Source organism: Leptonotus elevatus, chromosome 6, assembly GCF_054856555.1.
Source record: "Leptonotus elevatus isolate MCC_2025b chromosome 6, RoL_Lele_1.0, whole genome shotgun sequence".
NCBI lineage: Eukaryota > Metazoa > Chordata > Actinopteri > Syngnathiformes > Syngnathidae > Leptonotus > Leptonotus elevatus.
The window spans coordinates 25,778,979-25,800,721 of NC_141244.1; the positions used below are offsets into that span (position 1 = coordinate 25,778,979).

The 21,743-nt window shown below is 40.4% G+C and overlaps 1 protein-coding gene across 1 annotated transcript in view; it reads left to right on the forward strand.

Annotated features, from left to right (window-relative positions):
- arhgef1 (Rho guanine nucleotide exchange factor (GEF) 1) overlaps positions 1-21,743 on the forward strand; it is a 42,822-nt gene that overhangs the window by 8,513 nt on the left and 12,566 nt on the right. The window contains exons 2-12 of the mRNA XM_086078197.1: positions 9,035-9,235; positions 10,573-10,671; positions 11,632-11,674; positions 11,746-11,992; positions 15,264-15,305; positions 17,066-17,177; positions 17,259-17,334; positions 17,414-17,443; positions 18,919-19,128; positions 19,672-19,813; positions 21,088-21,099. Of these exons, the coding sequence (XP_085934323.1) occupies positions 9,071-9,235; positions 10,573-10,671; positions 11,632-11,674; positions 11,746-11,992; positions 15,264-15,305; positions 17,066-17,177; positions 17,259-17,334; positions 17,414-17,443; positions 18,919-19,128; positions 19,672-19,813; positions 21,088-21,099 (1,178 nt within the window). The 5' untranslated portion in view covers positions 9,035-9,070. The remainder of the gene's footprint in view (positions 1-9,034; positions 9,236-10,572; positions 10,672-11,631; positions 11,675-11,745; positions 11,993-15,263; positions 15,306-17,065; positions 17,178-17,258; positions 17,335-17,413; positions 17,444-18,918; positions 19,129-19,671; positions 19,814-21,087; positions 21,100-21,743) is intronic.

Genomic DNA, 21,743 nt, shown 5'->3' on the forward strand with positions numbered 1-21,743 from the left:
TTTGTATATACAGTACAGTAAACTACTATTGCTGCTGACCTCCCCCAAAAATGTTTAGTTAGAATATACCACACACTGTGACGGCTTTGATTTGACAAACCGAATCGAGTTATTACCTTTTTGAAATCGTTGCATCCTTGAATTGTGTCACATCCCATGTATCGAGATGCATATCGAATCATTTTTTTATGAGAGATGTACACCACTTATAAATTGGTCTGACGTTGCTGAGGATTTTTTTTTTCTTTGAATTTGATTGGAGATTAATAAACGTGACAAAAATAAATAAATAAATAAATAAATCGAATCGTCTTTGAATCATTGTGTATGGAGAGTCGTATCAAATCGTCTTTTGTGGAGAGACGAATTCTAAAGCTTCATGCCCATAATGCCAAAATGTGAGGCGCATGTATTATTCTTGTCCGCTCAGGGTTGCCATCCTCACATTCCACACTGTCGTGTCTGTGACATTGAATGCGTGTTTCGCCGTGTGCCTTTTGAAAGGCGGAGTCTGGCCTGTTGAGTGACGTGGAAGTCGGGGAATGAGGACGTTGAGTTGGCTGGCGGCTGACGAGCTAAACCATTAGCCGCTCTGTGTTTTGTTGGCCTTTTTCAAAAATCCGGTGGCCGATAAGATATCAATTTAAAACGGACATGTTTTGGCTCCAAAATGCTGGAAACTCACTGCACTTTTTGTTTTTGTTTGAATTCAAGCCAAAGATAGCAACTTTTCAGTTGTACAGAAATATTGGAAAACTTGATTTACTTCTGGAAAATGTATTGGAAGTTTTCGTTGAACTTGATAACACATTCTGCTGAGCTTGCAGGGAATTTTAAAACCTATTGTCTAAGATTTAACATGCTGCAAATCTGAAAAGCTTATTCATGAACGAGACCAAGTGCGATTTCCGCAGAAATAGAATGCAAAAGTTGAATGCTTATGAAGGAAATCGAAAGATAAACCATGTGAAAATTACAAAGTATTATTTGTAGTTAAAAGATCAATGAATGAAAAATAACACCTGAACTGCAATCTGTCAAAGGCGGGATTTTGAACCATCACCTGTCCACCGGTCACAGCTCCGCAGCACGAGCTGAAGAGTTGAACCCGGGTCTCCCGGTGTGGCTGGCAATTGATCAAACCACTGACTGTAAATCGGAAGCATTACGTGGGAGTTGTTTCTCGGCAAAAAAATCACAATAAACATATTTACCTTTTGACTGCAAATGAATATCGGCTATGCTACTAATAATATACGTCGGCCCTGGAAAAAAACATCTGTCTATATCTCCTGCTTTTACTGTGTTGAGTCGCCACTGTATGATTTTGTTTGTTGTTTGCTATCTTTCTGCTTGAAACCGCACGCTCTTCTTCTTCTTTTGTCCGTCAGCAGGTTTTGTTGCCGTGTCACCTTCCTGTGCCGCTTCCTCATATCAGCGCCGAGGCCCGCTCTCATACTTATCGTCTTACACCTTGTTTGCCTCCTTCCATTCCGTCTGTCTGGCTTTCCCTTTCTTCCATCTGATGGCGCTGGGAGGAAACGGCTCTGATAGCTTCCTGAGGAAATTACACCCACTTCCTGTCTGTGTGCCTCACCACCTTGCACACCCCCAAGTGCTGCTCTCTCTCCGTCTGTAACTCGTGCATGCGTGCGTGTAGCTTGTGGGAATCCCCCCACCGGCGGCTAATGAGCCAGTGTGGCCGGATGAGCCGCCGCGACTACGCGGCAGCCATTAGCCGCCGCGACCGCCGGGCTATTTTTGGGCCGCCGCCCTGGTTGTGCTCAAGAGGACAGGAAGTGGGCTCCATTGTGAGCGTCTGTAAGAGGAGAGCGATGACCCCTCGCGTCCACGGGCCAGGTGCACCTCGGAATGCGTCGATGGGCGCCATTTTGATTTGATGCATAAAGAACGGCCATTTTCTTTCTGCTGCGCTGTGTTTGATGCGAGACGTTAGACTTACGCGACAACCTTGGATTATGAGTGTACCCGCCTTGGCCACTGGGAGGCAGTATGATATAATCATGCAAATGAAGAAGAAGAATACAACTTAGTAAAATGCAATCAAACATTGTTTGTGTTTAAATATCATTGCTTCTAAAACCACGACTATGGATGCTAACATTAGCATGTCAATGGTGCTTTGCATTATGTGTTAGCCTAAAGCGGGGCTGTTCTTAAGGCAGCATACCATAGCGGCTCCTAGTAGGGCTGCTCGATTATGGAAAAAATAATAATTACGATTATTTTGGCAATAATTGAAATCACGATTATTTAAACGATTATTTATTTTTTGGGTACAAAACAAGAAAATGTTTAAGCATTTAAAAATATTAGGACAAAAAAAATAGAAACACTATAATTATGTAAGTTCCTTTTGGACCAACCAAAATTTTTAATAATATATATTTATAATAATATTTATTAATAATTTTGTTATGTTAGCAAAAACTTTTTGAAACACGTTAATTACGCAAGTTCATTTTGAATGAAACAAAATTCATAAATTAGTTATTTTAAAATTTAAAAAGTGCAAAAGTATACATTTAAACAACTCAAAAATTTGTATTAATAATCTTTTTTTACGATTATGCTGATTTTGTAAAGTGTAATAATTGTAATTGAATTTCGATTAATTGCACAGCCTTAGTTCCGCCTCCTAGCTCGAATTTTTTTGTTTGTTAGTTGGGTCACTTGTATCTCAAAGCACCACTGCACCTGGCACAGTACAGCTACAGGAAGTCCATGTGCATCGATATTGTAAATACATTTTTTCACCCTGGCTGCAGAATTTGTTGAACCTTCAAGACGTCAAATTAATTTGTATGGCTTTTGTTGTATTGCTTCCTAAGTAGTGTTGGACCGCGGCCTGGAGGACGGTGGAATGCTGTTGTAAAGACCAGTTGTCTCGCGCGCACACATACGCACACACACTCTGGCTCCCCACAATCACATCGGAATGGCCCCCTCCCACATACGTGGCGAGTCTTAACTCTCGCGCACACACACACACACACACACACACACACAGAAGCACGTACGCTTGATGGCTATCATTAGATTGATGCCACCTGACACTTAGTAAGAGCAGGAATGCGCCGGGTGGGAGAGCACCACAACCATACATACAACCACCACCACATCTCTGAGAAGCTTTCGATGAGCCCCAGCATGCTAACGAAGCTACGTGAAGCTAACGTTCCCCACTTTCTCCCCTTTTTGACCTCACAGCTGACTTGCCACTCGGTCGCCACATGCGTCGCATTTGCTCACGATTTGGACGTCACTAAGCTCCAATGTTTGCTAACTGGAAGCTGAGCCGCGCTGTATTTGTTTACCGATAGATGTGTGCCTTGTCCCTGTGCCTTATTTGTTCTGGAGTCGCAATAATGGTCTCATCTTATTACATGTTTGCGCCTTCATTTGATTATGGTCATTTTTGTGACAGCTAGCGAGTTCTTCTGCCCGCTCTCTTAAAACATTCTGTGCTCAGATTGGCAGGTAGGGAATAGTTCACCAAATGTAAGGCTTCAAGTTGTAAAACTGACAAATGAAACGAAAGAGAATTCAACATTGTGTATCAAAGCACCAAAAAACTCAACCGCCTATGTCGTTTAGTTTAAAAAAAAAACACACCAAAAACTCTATAATGAGAAACTCCTGAGACAGGCTAACAGAAATTAGCGTCAATGCTCCGTTAACTATAAACCATCAACGAGCAGCAGCGAATCCAAAAGAGCATACGGCAAAATGGCACTTAGTGTGGATTGTAGTTGATGGATAAAATCTTCATGTATGCTACGCTTGAGCAGCACACAAGTTTCTTAAAATTTGGGCCAATTCTTTGAAGAAACAATATATAAATAAATACTGCGGAAGGTCAGATCTTGCCCGCGGGCCTTGAGTTTGAGACCCGTTGTTTGATCGGCTTGTGTGCGGTGTTGATGAGTTCTGTGAAGTGGACTGTTACTGATTAGTTAGTTAATTAAGCAATTAGTTGATGAATGGGCGACCGTGTTGATGGTTAATGACTTGTGATAAAAAGTAAACAAAGCTCGCTTTTATCCACTCAAGGTTGAGCTGCTGCTTTGTTGCGTGTCCTACGGCTTGTCGAGCGCTGGCAAAAAACGTGGCCACTATGATTGGACGCACAAAAATGTCTTGAGGAAAGAATAATCGATTGATTCCTAAAATAATTGCAGCCCAAATATTTACTGTTGAGTGGCTGCAATTCCGAGAATTTGGGCAATTTTAAGTCAGTCGATAGATGTTGAATCAATCACCAAAATAGTTGTTGATTCGTTTGGGAATTGATTAGTCCTTGATTTATAGCTGTAGTTTGTATTTTGGCGAACTTAGGGCTGCATCAAATTGGTCAAAATAATAATCGTAATTTTTTATTTTTTTATTTTATCAATATTGTAATCTAATAATAATTATTAATCACAATTTATTAAGTTACGGAACACTTCGGTACTTTAATTTTGCTAGTTTTCCAAAAACAATATGTTAATAGTTTTTCAATACAAAATGAAGCTTCAAATAAATAAATAAATATTTGGGGGGGAAAACAGATAAAAACATTTACAAATTTATCTCTGACTAAATTAATAAATATATGCTATTTATTTTGTTTAAGATTGTCACTTGCTCTGAATTTGAAACAAGTCCGGACAATGATGACATCGTGATGCTCCTCATCTCCCAATTGTTGCTGTCCTTTCTTCTCTCTCGACATGACTTGCTCTCATCCACTGATCTGAATATATCACTGGATAGTCGATAGGCCAAGACTTTTGAAGCCTCGAGCTCGCCATATTACTACTCCCAAGAAACGTTTCTCGGCATTCGATCCTATGCATTTACAGTATGGAAATTGGAGAATATTTGAGACAGTGCTGAGGAGAAACATCGTGATTTATGATGTTTCAAATTTGTTAAACTTAAACAAGAGGACTTTTTTTACAACTTGCCTTAAATGCATGTAAAAAAAAAAAAGAAGAAGAAAAAAGTATATGCTTAATGATGTTTACATGAGGAAACTTGCATCTATATATTTTTAATGAAAAAATTATAACTGTAATTCAACAAAAGATGCCTCTGCCAAATCTAATATTGGGGTCTAATGAATTAAGCGATGAAAGAAAAGCAGCACATACCCTTGTTCTTTTTATTTTTATTTTATTTTTATTTATTTTTTTAATTGTTAAAAAATAGTGACCGCACCCCGGCACTACAAGTTGTATATGTCTAATCTGTAATACGTACAGTTTATACAGTAGTTTGCGCGCGAGATGGGAGGAGTAAGATGGCCGCCCTGTGGCTTCAATCGGCTATCCAGTAATATGTTCAGATCAGTGCTCTCATCAGACGTCCGAGTGACTTTCGGACCTCGCTGCCGGGTTTGCTTGCTTTTTATTTAGGCGGCTTAATAAAGGCATAAACCTGTGTTCGCCCCCTGGTGGTTGGCTGACTACTAGTTGAGAAAATGCTTGATTTGACATCCAGCAGGGCCCAAATTTCAGTTTCAGTTTAATTGGCCATGAAAAAGTCGGTGCAAAAGAGCCTATTCGTCACTTTTTGTTTCCTTTTTTGCTTTTTTAAAACATCCGTAGCATTTCAGCTGTCAACCGTTCCGTTTGGCTTCTCGAGAGTCATGTACGCCTCTCTGACGTTATTGTTTGGCCTTGGTAGCGTGGGCGGCGTTTAGTTTGGTTAACCCTCTACCCACAGCCCACCGCAAGTGACCATGAATGAATGAAGGCATTCTTCCCGTCTCTCGGTCGCTCGATGGCTCGGTTTCGCCCTCGTTCGTCTCTGCTCAGTCAAAGAGCTTTGTTGCATAGAACTCACCTTGACCCCACGAACCCTTGTCAGCTCTCCAGGCTGCCTGATGAACGCTGCATTCACACGTCGACGCCTTCCTTCCTCGTAAAAGTCGAAGCCGGAGTCTGCACGCTGAGTGCAGTCCATGTGGAGATGCCGGTGATTGAATTTCACAACTATTTTCCCTCTGGGAAATCATGCAGATACAGATAATCACAGCCGGGTTTTTTTTTGTAGAACTTAAAAGCTGCCATTGTTCATATTCACGCTTGTCTATGCTGAAGAATTCTGTTTTATGAATTTCATGACCAATTTAACACATTTCAGATCAATCTTACAAATTTGCCCAACCGCCTTTCACCCCCTTTTTATTCAAATCAGTTTTCCAAATGATGTCAAATGTTCCTACTTTGCAACACATGATATGAATTTTTTTTACAAATAACACAATGCAAATGTTGTAACCAGTTTTACTTATTTCTAGGGATGCGCCATAATGCTATTTTCAACAGATACCGATAAACCAATCATTTAGAACGTGCCAATGTCGGTAACCGAAAAGTAAGCCGATAATTGGTTGTCAAATTAACTTGAATTCAAATATAATTTTGAGTCCTACTATAAGTCTAACATGTACAAATACATTGATTGACACATTGTGTAAAGCACCATGAAGCTGAATATGATTGATATCTCTGCCTTTAACTAGTTATAAGACCATTTGTACCCACAAGTACCTTTTTTTCATTTTACAGTATTTTCTTAAACCTTTTTACTCAAAATTTTACAAATTCATACGTCTCTGCTGGAAAAACTCTGTTGTTGTGTTTCCCTGCTTAGGCTGCATCACCTTTCCTGACTTTTTTTAGTCAGCCTTCCAGCAACACAAAGCTCTTACACAACGTAATCAGCTGGAAACACTTTGGGAGTCATTTTTGAAAGCGAGCTACGTTTGTAGGCCTCGCATGATAGGCTGGCGTTTTGTTAGCAAAGATTGTTGGTGGGATTTTGAATTTGGACAGTTTTCACTATGAATTTGTACATTTGGCTTATTTAGATTTTTGTTTAGTTTTTTTAGATTGAAGCACCTTGCTAAGTTTACGGCCAATTTTATAAGGAATTGTACATAAAGCTTTATGGCCAATTTTATGAATTTCAGAACCAGTTGTGCAGAATTTACAAACAGTTTTTACTAATTTCCCAACCTATTGTGCGACCCAATGTATCAGTCGTTCTACAAAATGCACAAATTTGTCTGACTTCAACATTTTTATACAGTAAATTGGATCATCTGGCTTTTTATTTATTTATTTACAAATTAGAAAGTGTGAAGACTAATTTAGTTTTATGGCCAATTAAAAATATCCAGTGACCATTTTTACACATTTTAAAATCAATGCAATAAATGCAATCATTTTTTAAAAACGAGTTGCTCTGCTCGGTAATTTTATGACATTTTTACAGCTCCCATTTTATGGCTAATTTGATAAGCTTAGCAGCCAATTTGACTCAATTGCTAATTTAACAAATGTGTAACCACCTTTTTATAAACCATTTTTACTGTTGTGAAACTTTCCTTACAGAGTCTGTTCCTCCCCCTGTTTAGTCTCTATGACCCCCCCCCCCCCCCCCTTGTTAGTCAGTGTTCCGGCAACACAATGCTCTTACACAATGAGCGCTTAATGAGGTGGAACCACTTGGGAAGTCATTTATAAGGCAAACACACACTCGGCCCGCAGTCTCTTGACCTTACCACAAAAGGCTCGTTTTTTTATCGGCACGTAGCCCTGCGCCGACGGCCCCCGTGTACCGCGCAACCGCGCCGAGCGATGACCTGGACGTGCAATTAAAATGAGATAATTCGACTGCGGAAGAGAGTCGGCCGCATTGACGCCTCTCGATTCCCGAACGGCGTTAGCGTTCCGCCTTCCATTCACTGCTCTGTGAGGTTGTTTCAGTGGTTTTCCGCGTGCTGAATAAAAGAGGCTGTGTGCGTTTGGGGGAGATGAATGTGTCACCCTTGCCTATATTTCCCCCCCAGTTTAAAGCAAAGGGCTCTGACTGAAACATGGAGCGTAATTATAAATACATTGAGTGAAGTAGAAAGCCTCCCTTTATCCGGTGATTGCAGCCTAAAATCGGGTGGAAAAGAAGGCATCATGCGGTCAACCGCAAGCCCAAAAAAGCTGGCTTGAGAAGAAATTAATTCATTTGCTCCCAAAAATGTATAAATCATTTCTATTTTAAATATTACCATACTCCCAAAGACGTATTTATGTTTTTTTTATGCTAGAGCATACAGAAGGCCTCTGAACTGAAGAGAATGCATGAAGCAATGGTAGTTATTACAAAAAACGGCCAGCAGGTGGCAGCAGAGTATGAGATCAACCAGGGCCATGTTGCAACAAGCTCTTTCCCCCACTTTTTTTTGTGAATAATGATGAAACTTTTTTTCCCTGATGAAAGAAGAGACTCTATTCTTTCTTCTGGTAGGTTCCATGTTTTTATAGCAAAATAACACAATATTCTGTGGGCCTTGCAAAATCAGTCAAAATCCAGTAAAACAGAGAGGAGCAAAGGGGCTTGCTTCACTGAAAATGGCTGGGAGTGAATGAGTTAATTATCCCTCCGCTGGCGATATTCATTCATTTGTTTACACTCTAACATTAAACATGAAAAATTGAAAGCTTGGGCAATGGGGCTACACATTAATTAGCATATGAGCACTTTAGGGGTCTGTGCTCAAGGGTGTCTTGGACGTTTTTGGGAAGCAAACTGGAACCCAGCGGGCAGCCCAGCTGGGGCCCATCCCATGCCCATGTGGGTTTTAGCTAGGGAACATATGAGGCCCATATTGAGCCCATCTGGGCTTGCCCACATGGGGCCACAATGAAATCTTTGGTCAAAATTAACTGGGACCCAGCTGGGCAGCCCAGATGGGGCCCATTCAGCAGCGTATATCCAACCCACACGGGTGTGTTGGCAGGATCTAATGTTGAGTGACGGCTGAGTTGAGGCCATCGGCAGGTTGCGGGTGCGGTAATTATAAGTTTTACTATCAGTTTTTACTAATGTTATAACCAATTTTATCACCAATTTTTACGATGTAACCAGTTTTGAAAAAAATTAAGAAGGCTCCCAAAGTTTTAAATCATATGATAAGATCATGGAGAACTTTGTTTGCGTGTGTGTGTGTTTGTGTGGACAGCGGGGCGCGTTTGGGGCTCGGTGCTCGGACGCAGCCATGAACAACATCATCGGGGCCGAGGACGAGGACTTTGAGAACGATCTGAGCGAGGTGGTGGACGAGCAGTGCTTATTCAGCAGCATCGAAATGCTGAAGGAGCGGCCCGCCCACCTGCTGGTCTTCATGCAACACGTCATCCTCCAGTTTGACCCGGCGCCGCTGGTGAGACAACTTCGCTAACCTACGACTACGCTCTCTTTCACTTTGGGCTTCAGGCCCTTTGGTGAGCAGTTGGACACATTTTACGACCAATTCTCCTTTGTTACAAGTGTCAGTCGATTACATTTTTTTAATGGTAGTTAATTGCATGACTTCAATAATTAACTCACGATTAATCGTAAATTAATCGCACATTTCATATCTTAAATTTCTAATCTAAATTTATAATAGTGTAAAATATTTTTTCAAATTTTTCACGCAAGCGAGCCAAGAGCGCTTAAGAGCTATTTTCTGGAGTTGCTGAATAAAATACGCCTCACATCTAAAGATCAAGTGGCTCGGAGTCAGTCCAATTCGACTCTCACAGGAGTTTGAGAGTGCCCATGGTCACCTTATGGAGAGCTGGAGCAACCTAGCTCGTTGCTAACGGCTAGCCGAGTGCGTTTTTACAAAGCAGAGAACCGGTGTCGTCGTGCTGCACAGTCCAAATGGCTCCACCACTCGAACATTCTGCCCACCAGTACAGTGCATTTCTATTGGGTAATTTTGACGTGGACGTTTCTGCTGCGTCACAACTGGAATTCCCTTCAGTAGAGGCTTTCCAAATAATCGAGCCTTAAAAAATTGGTGCCGTTAAAGGCGTTTCGAGTTAACGAGATATTAACGCGATCGTTCTGACACCCTAATGACTTTTTGTTTTTCATTATTTTGATTATTATTATTTTTTGGGGTACACATTTGGCCACTCAAACATTGACAGTTTCTTTACATTCAACACAAATTTTGCGATTTTAATTATTCAATTGTACCACCAATTTCTACAAATTTTTCCTGTACTTAAATTTTTTTTTTTACCACTTTACTACCAATTTGGAAAATTTTTACTTCCATTTTCACCATTATTTGTATTTACTTGCAACTTTTGTTAAACATTTACCACCAAATGTTGCAAATTACACTTTGAATTTACAAATCCGTTTTAGTTGACCTAAACTGGTTTTGTCGTTGCAAAGATATGTTTCAACATCAACATTTCTTTACAAGTAAAATTTTTCTGCAGACATCTTTGCAACCTTTTACGAACCCTGACCAAAACACAAAATGCGCTTTGTTCACAAGCGTTCGCTGCTCAGTGAGATACCAGCTTAATTATTAGCATTGTCCTCACCAATATTACACCTTTTTGCCACTTCTTTTAATTTACAAATGTTACCACCGGTTTTATCACACATTTGTACAAATTTTACCATAAAAAAAAAAAAACTTTAATACTTTTATTTGTTTTGTCGTCCCTGTGTGTGATGGGCTAAAATATTCTGCATGTGTGTGTCCTCTCTCAGCTTTGTTACCTCCATGCCGACCTCCTGAAGAACCTCAATGCCAAAGAAACCAAGAAGCAGTTTGTGGAGTTCTATAACAACTTCTTGGACAAGGGTGCAGTAAGTAGGAAAAGGATAAGGAATCCTTTGCTGCTCGCTGAACTGAGCTCGTGTGATGAACTGATTGAGCTTTTAGAGAGTTTTCATTTTTCCTCATACCTCAAATTTGTTCAACTCATTTGGCTCTGATTGGCTCAGTCTCCTCGGTCTCCCCAACAACAGCGTTTTTCCAAAACTCACTTGTTGGTGCAAACATGTTTGGTCAAATTCAAAATTTTGCAAATTTCACTTAAAATAATATAGTACTTACAAATTCTATAAAAAAAAGATTTTTTTTTACTGCCAATTAAATTTATTTTACAATTTTTACCACTAATTTAAAATAATTCCGGCCATCAATATTTATTTATTGTTTAAAGTTTAAAACCATTTTTTTTTTAAATGACCAATTTTTCAAAATTTTACTATTAAATATAGTACTTACTGTTTTATCAATTTGAGCAAAAATGTTACAAATTATTTGAAAAATGTAAAAAAAAATTACTGCAAATTTTAAAAAAATCTATTTTTACCTTCAATTTAAATTAATTCCGACCCTGGTTATTTATTTATTTATTGTCTAAAGTTTAAAACTATAAAAAAAAATAAAAAAAACACAAATATAAAAATAATAGGTTTAAAAATATATATATCTCACCTATTTGACAATTGCCCAATAACTGATTAGATGAACAAACAAATCATAGTTTGTCATTGCTAATTAATAACTACTAAATGTTGTATTGTATTGTGGCCATTAAAAAGTATAGAATAGTTACTGTAGCATTAGCTGTATGTATATACTGTATATTTCCCTATGTTTACGTCAACGTCCTGTTTTGGATAGTGAGAAAACCCACTTCCCATTCTTTTCCTGATTGGACTTCAACCTTCACCTAGTGACAACTAGATGCTCATTTGTAGTGTTGAAGAGACCCCTTGTGGCAATGTTGAGTACTGCCAACTGTTTTGTCATTGCAGATCCTCAGAGTCACAGTCCCTCTCGCCATCGCCACTGAACTGGGTAAGAAGCACTCATTTGTGCAAAATGTTGTTTCTTATTTTTTGTGTCACTCATGGCTCGCACCCCCTCAGACCGGACGCGCCCGGACATGTTGTCGGAAGACGTCCAAAGACGCTACGCCAACGAGGTCCAGTTTTTGCAGGCGGCCGAGGTGGCCAAGCAGCTGGAGGACTTCCGGAAAAAGCGCAAGATGGGGATGACGCCCAACGAGGCGGAGCTGATCGACGTGGAGAACCACTACCCCACCGACCGCATCCCCATGGAGATGAAGGAAAAGTCGGTCGCCGAGAACCTGCTGGACAAGATGTCTGAGACGCAGTGAGTGCTAGAAATACCTTTCGGACTTCCTGCCCCAGAAAACAGACAACAAAAATATTATCAATTAATAAATTGATGTTTTATTGAGAGGAAAATATCGCTAATATTATACTTGATAAAAATACAATTGCATGCAATTGAACAGAATAATAAAAAAAAAAACTTCATAAATGGCCTTTGTGCGCCCCGCCTGGTTTGCCCACCTTGGCCACCTGGGGGCAGTATAAGACAGACAGATGCAAAACCGTATGTAGAGAGAGTTTGGCCAACAACAGTTTCAAAAGGGTAACAAGATGGCGTCCACTTGTCATGTGACTAGCAGTTGACCAATCACAGCGTGACCAATCACAGCGTGATTGGTCAACTGCTGGTCACATGACATATGGGCGCCATCTTGTTACCGTACTGAAACCTGTTGGCCAAACTTTGTCTATATATGGCTCTGGACAGATGATCATGGCTTTAGGGTTTGTAACATGTAAAAGCTAAAAGCCCAAACTATTCATATTAATTAACAACAACAAATCATCATCAGCAACATCCAACCGATTTATACCTTAGTGATTCTCTAATACGAGACGATTTGATATGAGTCTCGATTCATCAGGTGTGGAAACAATCGAAGCACGGTACATTTTAAAATGCAACTTTTGATTCAGTTGAGTTGCGTTTCACCACCGGCGCACACTGCTCGTGTCTCAAGTCTGTGCTTACAAGTCAAAGCAAAAAATAGGCTGATCGACAGATTGTATGGCGAAAAACTCCCAAATCAGGTCGTTCCTATGATCTCAAGGAGCCACTCTGCATGATTTGATTTTGAGAAGAAAAAAAAAGTCACTTGAATTGCACATGTACTTGCTCATGAGGTGATTTGTACGAACAGGCCTGATTTCATTTTTCTAGTCTTTAAAACAAACAGCAGCACAAAGCCAAAAATGAAAGTCCAGATTTTGCCTTAATCCCTCAAACTTTTGCACCTCAATAAGCAGTCACATGACGAGTGTTATGAGACGCGTTGAACAGCGGATTTAAGACCATTCAACTGGAGAGCTGAACATGGAGTGGGCCACGTGCGCTGCCACGCTGGCAGGAAGGCTCTAGAGCTGGCATGCGGCCAGTGGGAGCGAGCGAGCGAGCGGGCGAGCGAGCGGGAGTGCTGGCTGGGCACCGGTTACAATACAAACCAGTCTTGGCAAAGAAAACAACAAGCATTACATGAAAGCGAAAAGGCTTCATCTTGTGACAATAAACACATTTTCACAAGGGCAAGTGAAGGAATGATTTCAGAGGAGGCCTTTGTTCACAAGTATTTAGTCAACATTTTGGAACCAGAAATCTAGGAAATGAGGGAAATGTGCAATCATATAATCCCCCCAAATTAGCTTTTTTTTTTAAAATAAAAAATATATATATTCTTGTAAAAAATGCAGTTTTTACCTTGAAAACATTACTGATTTTGGAAAATGTGCCACTTTTGTTTTGAAATTGTACAACCAACATTTACGTAAAACTACAACTTTTTATCTCGAAAATATGCAACTTTTTCCTCCCCAAAAATATCCCTTTATTTTGGTAAAACTATAAACAAAAAGAAAATCTGACTTTTTATGTTATGAAAATATACGGCTTCTTTTTCTTGAAAATGTATTACTTTGTTCTCGTAAAATTATTACTTTAATCATCAAAATACAAATTTTTATCAGGAAAATATGCAATTATTTTCCCCCCAAAAATACCTACTATATTCTTGTAAAAATTGTGGCTTTTACCTCTAAAACATAACTTTTTGTAATAGATTTTTTTCTTGAAATTGTACAACTATGATACAACTTTTTTCTCCCCCAATAATATCCCGCTTTATTTTGTTAAAACTATCACTCAACTCTAAAGCTTTTTCTTGAAAATGTACCACTTTATTGTCATAATATTGCTACACTTAAATTAATCATCATAATACACAACATTTATCTGTAAAATATACAACTATTTTCCTTTTTTTTCTTTTTTTCTAAAAACATCTTTATTTTTGTAAAAACCTTAACCTTAAAAATATTACTTTTGTATTTGTCAAACGTTGCTTTTTTTCTTGAAATTGTAAGCACTATATTTTTGTTGTGCAACTTTTCATCTGAAAAAAAAAATGTTTCCTTTACTTCACTTTATTTATAAGTATGACCTTAAATCAAATAAAAAAAATTATATGAAAAAAAGATGTACCTTTATTCTTTATAACTTAAATGTAAAAATAAAATACACAACTCTTTTGTTACAAAAACATGACTATTTTGCCTGAAAATATGACTTTTTTTTTCTCAAAAATGGAAGAATACAACTTTAATCTTGTATTGTAATTGTTTTATTTATTTTTGTTATCCTAATGCTCCATTGTAAAAAAAAAAAAAAAATGAAGGATGAAAGTGGCGCTTTAAAGCATCGTTGAAGCATATCCAGGAGTGGGTCCAACTTCCATCATTTCAAAGCAGAACAAAAAAGAGTAGCACAAGTAGCCCCCACCCCCCCCCCCCCCCCCCCCCCCATGTGAACATCCCGTCAAGTCAATCATTGTGCTCTTTCTCCTCAAATCAACAATGGACAATCGAACGGTTGTCAAATCTGACAACGCCGTCTGTGTTGGTCCGCACGCTTGCACCCGCCTCCTGGCGACTACAACCACCGTTTGATTGGCTTGGGCAGGGAAATCCCAAGGAAAGCCCCCCCCCCCACACACACACTTTGTGTTGACAACAAGACACAAGTGTCGTGTTTCCGCTGTCTTGCATGCCTGTTGCATCAGACGGAGAAAAAAGCTTAAATAGGCTTTCTGCTCACTCCGCAGCATTCCGACCTCACAAACCTCCAGAAGACACGTACTTACTCAACTTTTGTTTGACTGCGGATTTTGCTGATTTTTGTCATTTGAAGTGACTTTTTTTGCATTCATACATCAGATTACGGTGCAGCTTTGCATGCTTCGGTCACTTTTTTGATTTTTTTTTTGTTTCGTTTTTTTTTCCTATCCCTTTTTTTTTAAATTAGAATATGTTCAATAGCTTGAGCTGTGAACAAAATAACACGACAGTTGGCTTTAATTTGGATCACGACAAACGTGGTCACTTTCGGTTCCACCGGCCCAAAACACAAATCTTGTTGCTCTTAATCAGTCGCACACGAGAGAGGAAACATGCTACTTAAAAGCAAGAGGTGACGTCTGCTTCTTTTTTTTATGCGTCTTTAACTCCCTCAATGAATTTTCATTTTCTTCACTTTTCAGACCAACCATCGTCTCAGATGTTTTTCCTCATCTGAGACGATGGTTGGTCTGAAAAGTGAAGTCACAATGAATTATTTTCATTGCAAGGCTTGGTCAGTTAAAGAAGCATAAAAAAAAAGTCCTTGCAATATGCATGTTGTCGATGTAATACAATTAGTCTATACGAGGCAAAAGTGATTTTATTGTTTGCGGACACTCCCAATTTCATCATTTTGTCTCCTCCTCACTTTCCTCCTCCCCAATTTTTTGATCAACGTCATCACATCTGTTACACCACCCACCAATGATGCAACCACACGATGAGCAGATGTGGACATAAAGGAGACTTTTATGCTCTTATGACTTTAGTTCCGCATCGGTTGGATTTTGCAATTTAAGACAGTGTGAAGGTCATAAACATGACGGTGACATACTTTAGAGAAAATTCAAAGCAACGATCAAAATGCAGTACGACAAAACAAAAAACGATGGCGTGCGTCGCCTCTAATAAACACCTTACAACACCTGCTGCTCTGGCAAATGGCAAAAAAAATCCGTAATGGGATTAATTCATCCAATATAGTCATCCATCCACGTACACAGCCATCCACTCAATCTATCCCATCTGCCATTCCACCCATACATTGATTAACCTCTGCACCCCACCCACAATCCACCAAGCCTATTCATCCATCCATCTACTCTTTCAAACACCCAATGCATCCATCCAGCATAATTTAACCAACCGCTCTCCAACCAGCAATACATTATCCACCCATTTGCTTCCCATTCATCCGTCATCCATCCACCAATCCACCCAATTGCCATGACATCCATCCAGCTAGCCAGCCATCCAATCATCCACCAATCCATCCAACCATCCATCTAACATCCATCCAATCCATTATCCACCAATCCACCCTATTGCCATCCATCCATACATCCATCCATCAAACATCCATGCAGCCAACATCCATCATCCAATTGCCATGTCATCTATGATCCATCCATCCAGCTAGCCAACCATCCAATCATCCATCCAACCATCCATCCAATCCATTATCCACCAATCCACCCTATTGCCATCCATCCATACATCCATCCATCAAACATCCATGCAGCCAACATCCATCATCCAATTGCCATGTCATCTATGATCCATCCATCCAGCTAGCCATCCACCAATCCATCCAACCATCCAGCTAACATCCATCCAATCCATTATCCACCAATCCACCCTATTGCTATACATCCATGCAGCCAACATCCATCATCCAATTGCCATGTCATCTATGATCCATCCATCCAGCTAGCCAACCATCCAATCATCCATCCAACCATCCATCCAATCCATTATCCACCAATCCACCCTATTGCCATCCATCCATACATCCATCCATCAAACATCCATGCAGCCAACATCCATCATCCAATTGCCATGTCATCTATGATCCATCCATCCAGCTAGCCAGCCATCCAATCATCCACCAATCCATCCAACCATCCATCTAACATCCATCCAATCCATTATCCACCAATCCACCCTATTGCCATACATCCATCCATCAAACATCCATGCAGCCAACATCCATCATCCAATTGCCATGTCATCTATGATCCATCCATCCAGCCAGCCAGCCATCTAACATCCATCAATCCATTGAATTGCCATCCATCCATCTATCCACCATCGTCAACGTACCCACCGATTAACCAATCCACCAACCCTCCATCATCCCCCATCCACCTTAAACCCATCCATCCGTCCATCCAACCTATCCATTCAGATCCGGTGTTAACTACTTGGAATGTATGTTTTGTAGCCAGTCCATCTTCACGGCGGTGGCCTACTTCATGAAGCATCTCGGGGTGAAGACCAGGGCGGTGGACAGCAAGAAGTCCCGAGGGGGCTTCTTCCGCAGTAAGCTTGTCAAGGTAACAGCAGGCCGGTACCTTTTTCGCACGTCACTCGTCGTGTCCTTCTGTTTCTTCCTAATAAGCGTCCTCTTTCCTCAGAACAAGAAGGACGAGTCCACGAAGACCAAACCCAGGGGGGGCTTCCCCGGGATCCCCAGCTGGATTGCGGGCAACCGTACGTAGTAGCGACTCGGCCAACGGCCCCGTTAGTGACCCGTTCCATTCCGTCAATGACCGTTTCTCTCCCGTTACAGCTGAGGTCAAACCTAAAATGGAAGCCGAAGGTACAAGTCGCCCAGAGTGCTCACTCCCACTACCCCGCCTTATCTGTACAGTGAACCCCCGTTTATCACAAGGGGAGATACGTTCCAGAACCACCCGTGACAGCGACATGATTTTTTTTTGTACAATGTTGTTGTACCCCTCCCACACTCTTTAAGCCCTTTTAAAGGGATACTTGACTTATTGAGCCATTTGCAGCAGCACAAAGTTTATATTTTTGTTCAGAATGAATTTGGTACATTCATTATTTTTCATGTGCAATGAATACCTTTAAATACAAATTTTTCCACTTTTCACTCATCGCCTGTGCTGAGGAAGTAAAGTAACAACCAATCATGGCTCAGTTTGCTGACCAAACCCAGAAAACAGGTGAGCCATGATTGGTCGTTAGTCGTTACCTACTTCCTCAGCACAAGTGGGAAAAATTGTTAAAGAAAAATAATGTTATCAAATTCATTCTGGACAAAATAGAATTTTTTTACTGCTGAAAATGACTCAATGAGTCAAGTATCCCTTTAAACTTAAACGTGTTAAAACACACTTGTACTTGTAACCCTAAAACACAAAACAAGTTTACCATAAAATAATTGAATATTTGATATTTAAGGAGGAGCTCAGGGCAAAATAGTTCTGTCGACTGAAATTGACGTCAAAATGCCCTCAGGCTCGCCACATGAGCAAAAGCCAGAAAACTGGTGAGCTGTGATTTTTGCAAGCACGTTGATTTCCACTCCAGTCGACAGCAGAGGGCGATAGACGTCAGGCCAAAATGGCAGCTGCCTGAGATGAATGAAAAAAATAGATTCATCTGATTTGTTCTTAATTCTACAAGTACAATATTAACTACAATAACGTATAGAACATATTTAAAAATATATATATTTTTCCCCTTTTAAACATTATTTAGTCTTAACGAAAGTCCACTTGCCTAATGCTAGCAAAGAAAGCGAAAGACAGGCTAACTGAAATTAGCATAGATGTTAAGAGTAATTAAAACGAATCTTCAAACTGCTGCTTTACACACACGGAGCAGCAACACATACAAACGATAATCAAGATATTATTTCTCTGCTTTGTGAGAACACTGAATATTAAAATGGCAAAATGTGTTGCTTTATGACAATGCTAAATTCAGACTTGTTTACATTTAGTAAAAAAAAAAAAAAAGCTTAAAAATGAGCATAAAGTCGGGGCACGAACAAGGAACTGGGGGTTCACTGTAGACAATAGTTCGACCCTACTAATGACGCCACGAGCATGTCTGCATGTCCCCAATCGCACTAGGAGGTTTTTGTTCACTTGATTGAGTGTTTGGTTGGTTGTAGATTGAATCGCGCACCCCCAAACCAAACTAACCCCACCGTCCCGTGTCACCGTTTCCACTAAACAAGGTGCATGTTGATGTTTTGAAATTGTTGCTATTCACCTGCCGCCTCTCTGAAACGTCCTAACTTGGCCCTCTTCCGCCGTTTTCTAGCGGACAGGGACAAAGGCAGTCAGGAGCGTAAAGGTCCGACGCCCGTCCGAGGATCCTTCACCGACCCGACGACGCCCGCTCCCCCCGGCAGGAAGTCGGGATCCGGCACCGGCGGCGGCGGCAGCTCCGGCCCCTTGCCTTCGGTGGAGATCACGGACGGCTCGGGCAGCGCCAGCCTGAGCAACAGCCCCGAGGCGCTGCACTCGGACGGTTAGTGGGATGCAACATGGGTGAAGCAGCATGTGGTTTTTTTTTCACAATTGCAGTCTTCCAAGTAACAGTTTGGCAATTAGGTTGATGTTTGCGGGGATTCCGTGGGAATAAAATGTGAATTTGTGGGGACTAGTTGTAATTTACAATTAACAGAAGGGTTTGGCCTTCATGTTCCAAATACCAATGGGTCTGAGTTTGAAAAGAAAAATGTACTGTTCCTGTCACCAATGACCAACATGAAACACTAATGCCACGTAGTGGAAGAACATTACTTAAATGTTTCACACTCCTTAGCCGTAACTGGTAATTGTAACTGTAAACTGTAACTTACCTACTATGAAATTACTGTATCAGTGTACTAAAAGATACAACCACATTTTATTTGGTAGCCATATTTATATATATATATATATATATATATATATATATATATATATATATATATATATATATATTATGCAGTACAATATGGTCATTAAATTAGATTTAAGTTGACTTCCACTTTGAAAACTGCTGAGTCGGTGATATGAAACATTGCAGGCCTTTCCAGCAATCGTCTGGAGCCGCTCATCTTGTCCGAATGGGCTGACGTGTCCCCCGTGGGGCCGGGGAGCTCGCTGGGCGTCGGGGAGCCCTTCGTGATCAGCGACGCCCCCACGGAGGAGAACCTGGAGAAGGACAGGTAAGGATGGAATGTGTATTCAAAAAGGTGCCTGTCGCCGGCCAAAGCAAGACAAAATGCGCGTTGGTCCTCAGGCTGAGGATGTCTGTCCCTGCTGTGTGCTAGCTTGTCACCGTGCTGCATTGAAAAAAACCAAAGCACGTCCCAATGTCCCTTCCAGCCTCTCCTTTTCTTCATTCCTTCCATTCTCTTCTGTCGTCTTGTCTTTTCCTAATGTTTGAACCTTCTTGGCGTCTTTGTGATCCAGTGCAAGTGCAGTGTTGTTGTCAGCAATTATTGCGGTTTTAGGAATCTGGTTCTTGAGTTTAGACTCAAATCAAACATTATTTTAGCATAGCCGCACTGCTAAATGATGGCCTTCTGTTAAAGGTGATAAGGCAAATACTTTTTTTTTTTTAGGTTTTGGGCTGGCTCGCAGTCCTTTATTCCACTAAAATAGATCCGCCCGTCCACTGAGCAGCATCTCCACACTCAGAACCAAAACAAGAGCAATCCGTATAGTGAGCCGACCATACTTGAAGACCACGAATGCTGATATGTTCATAAATTAGACCTTGACACGAAGCAGAAAGTTGATCTTTCTAGAAAAGTTTAGTGGTCACTTTTTTGACAGCTACATTTTCAAACACTGCTCCCCCCCCCACCCTTTTTTTCTTACAAGCCATGTCAAGTTATTGCTGAGGGCCGCTAATGTCCCCGTGTCATTGTTTGGACACCACATTTTGGGGTTAGCCTAAAATAAAATAAAAGTTTGTTGCTGTTTTTTTTTTTTTTTTTTTTTAATTAAAAACAGAAAATAAGTGAGGTTGTTTTTTGTTTTTTTGCAACTAACGGTAGATAGATAAAAATATATGAACATGCAAATTTTCTAGTAGCAAATGGCATAAATTGAAAGGAACACTGTATAAATAATTTGGGGCATATTTTTTACTATTCACATTTAGGCCTGTATTCCTTTATGTGTCGTAATCAATAGGACGAATTGTACCTCGGTGAGTCCATTTTTTTCAATTAGAGGCTAAGCAAAAGTATGTGATCCGTTTTTGTGTTTGTTGTCGTCTGCTTTAGTTTGTTTGCCTGTTGAAGATGTCCGCACGTCTGGGCGCACGCGGCGCCGTCCGCATTTTTTGTAGCGCTCGTCTCCGTCGCGCGCGTGTGTGTTTGCGTGTGGCGCCAGCAGGCCGTGTTTGCGCTGAAGCGTGGGGCGGAGTCGGGTCTTGTCGCAAGTGTGCATCGCTGAGGTGTTAACGTTGTGGTGTCTCGTGTTTTCGCAGACGCAAGACAAGGTGGGCGTCTTGACTGAAGCACGGACAATGCTTCGCATGCACACCACACGCACGCATGCACAACACACACACACACACACACACACACACTGAGTAGCTCAAGCACGAGTTAAGTATTGTTTCCCTGACTTGACTGTTGGGTCCAACGGGAGAATTGCTAGTTGATGTTCTCTGTTTGCACTTGCATTTTGCACGTTATGTGGAACTAAAATGACACTCTGCAAGATTTGGATATTGGCTTAGGCATATCATCGCATCCATTGAAAAGCATGTATCTCCCAATTTTGTAAGGTTTTAGTTTTATCCGGAAAAAAAAATTTCTCCAAATGTTTTACTATTTTTTTTTCAAGCACTTAAATTTCATGAAAATATTTTTTAATAAACTTGTAAAAATAAATGTGAATAAGAGTGGTAGCGAGAAATAAAATACCTTGAGAAAACAGGTGATAACACAAAACTACCCAATCCACAAATTTGTGCGGGGCCACTCTAATTAATATTTTAATTTTTTAAGACAAAAAATTCAGTATTTTTGGGCAAAGAAAAGCAAAGCACTCAGAAATATCTCAGAAATCTGGGATCAAAAGGGAGAAAAAAAGGGGAGGGTTTTTTTTGTTTAAAAATGATTGTGGAAATATGGAATA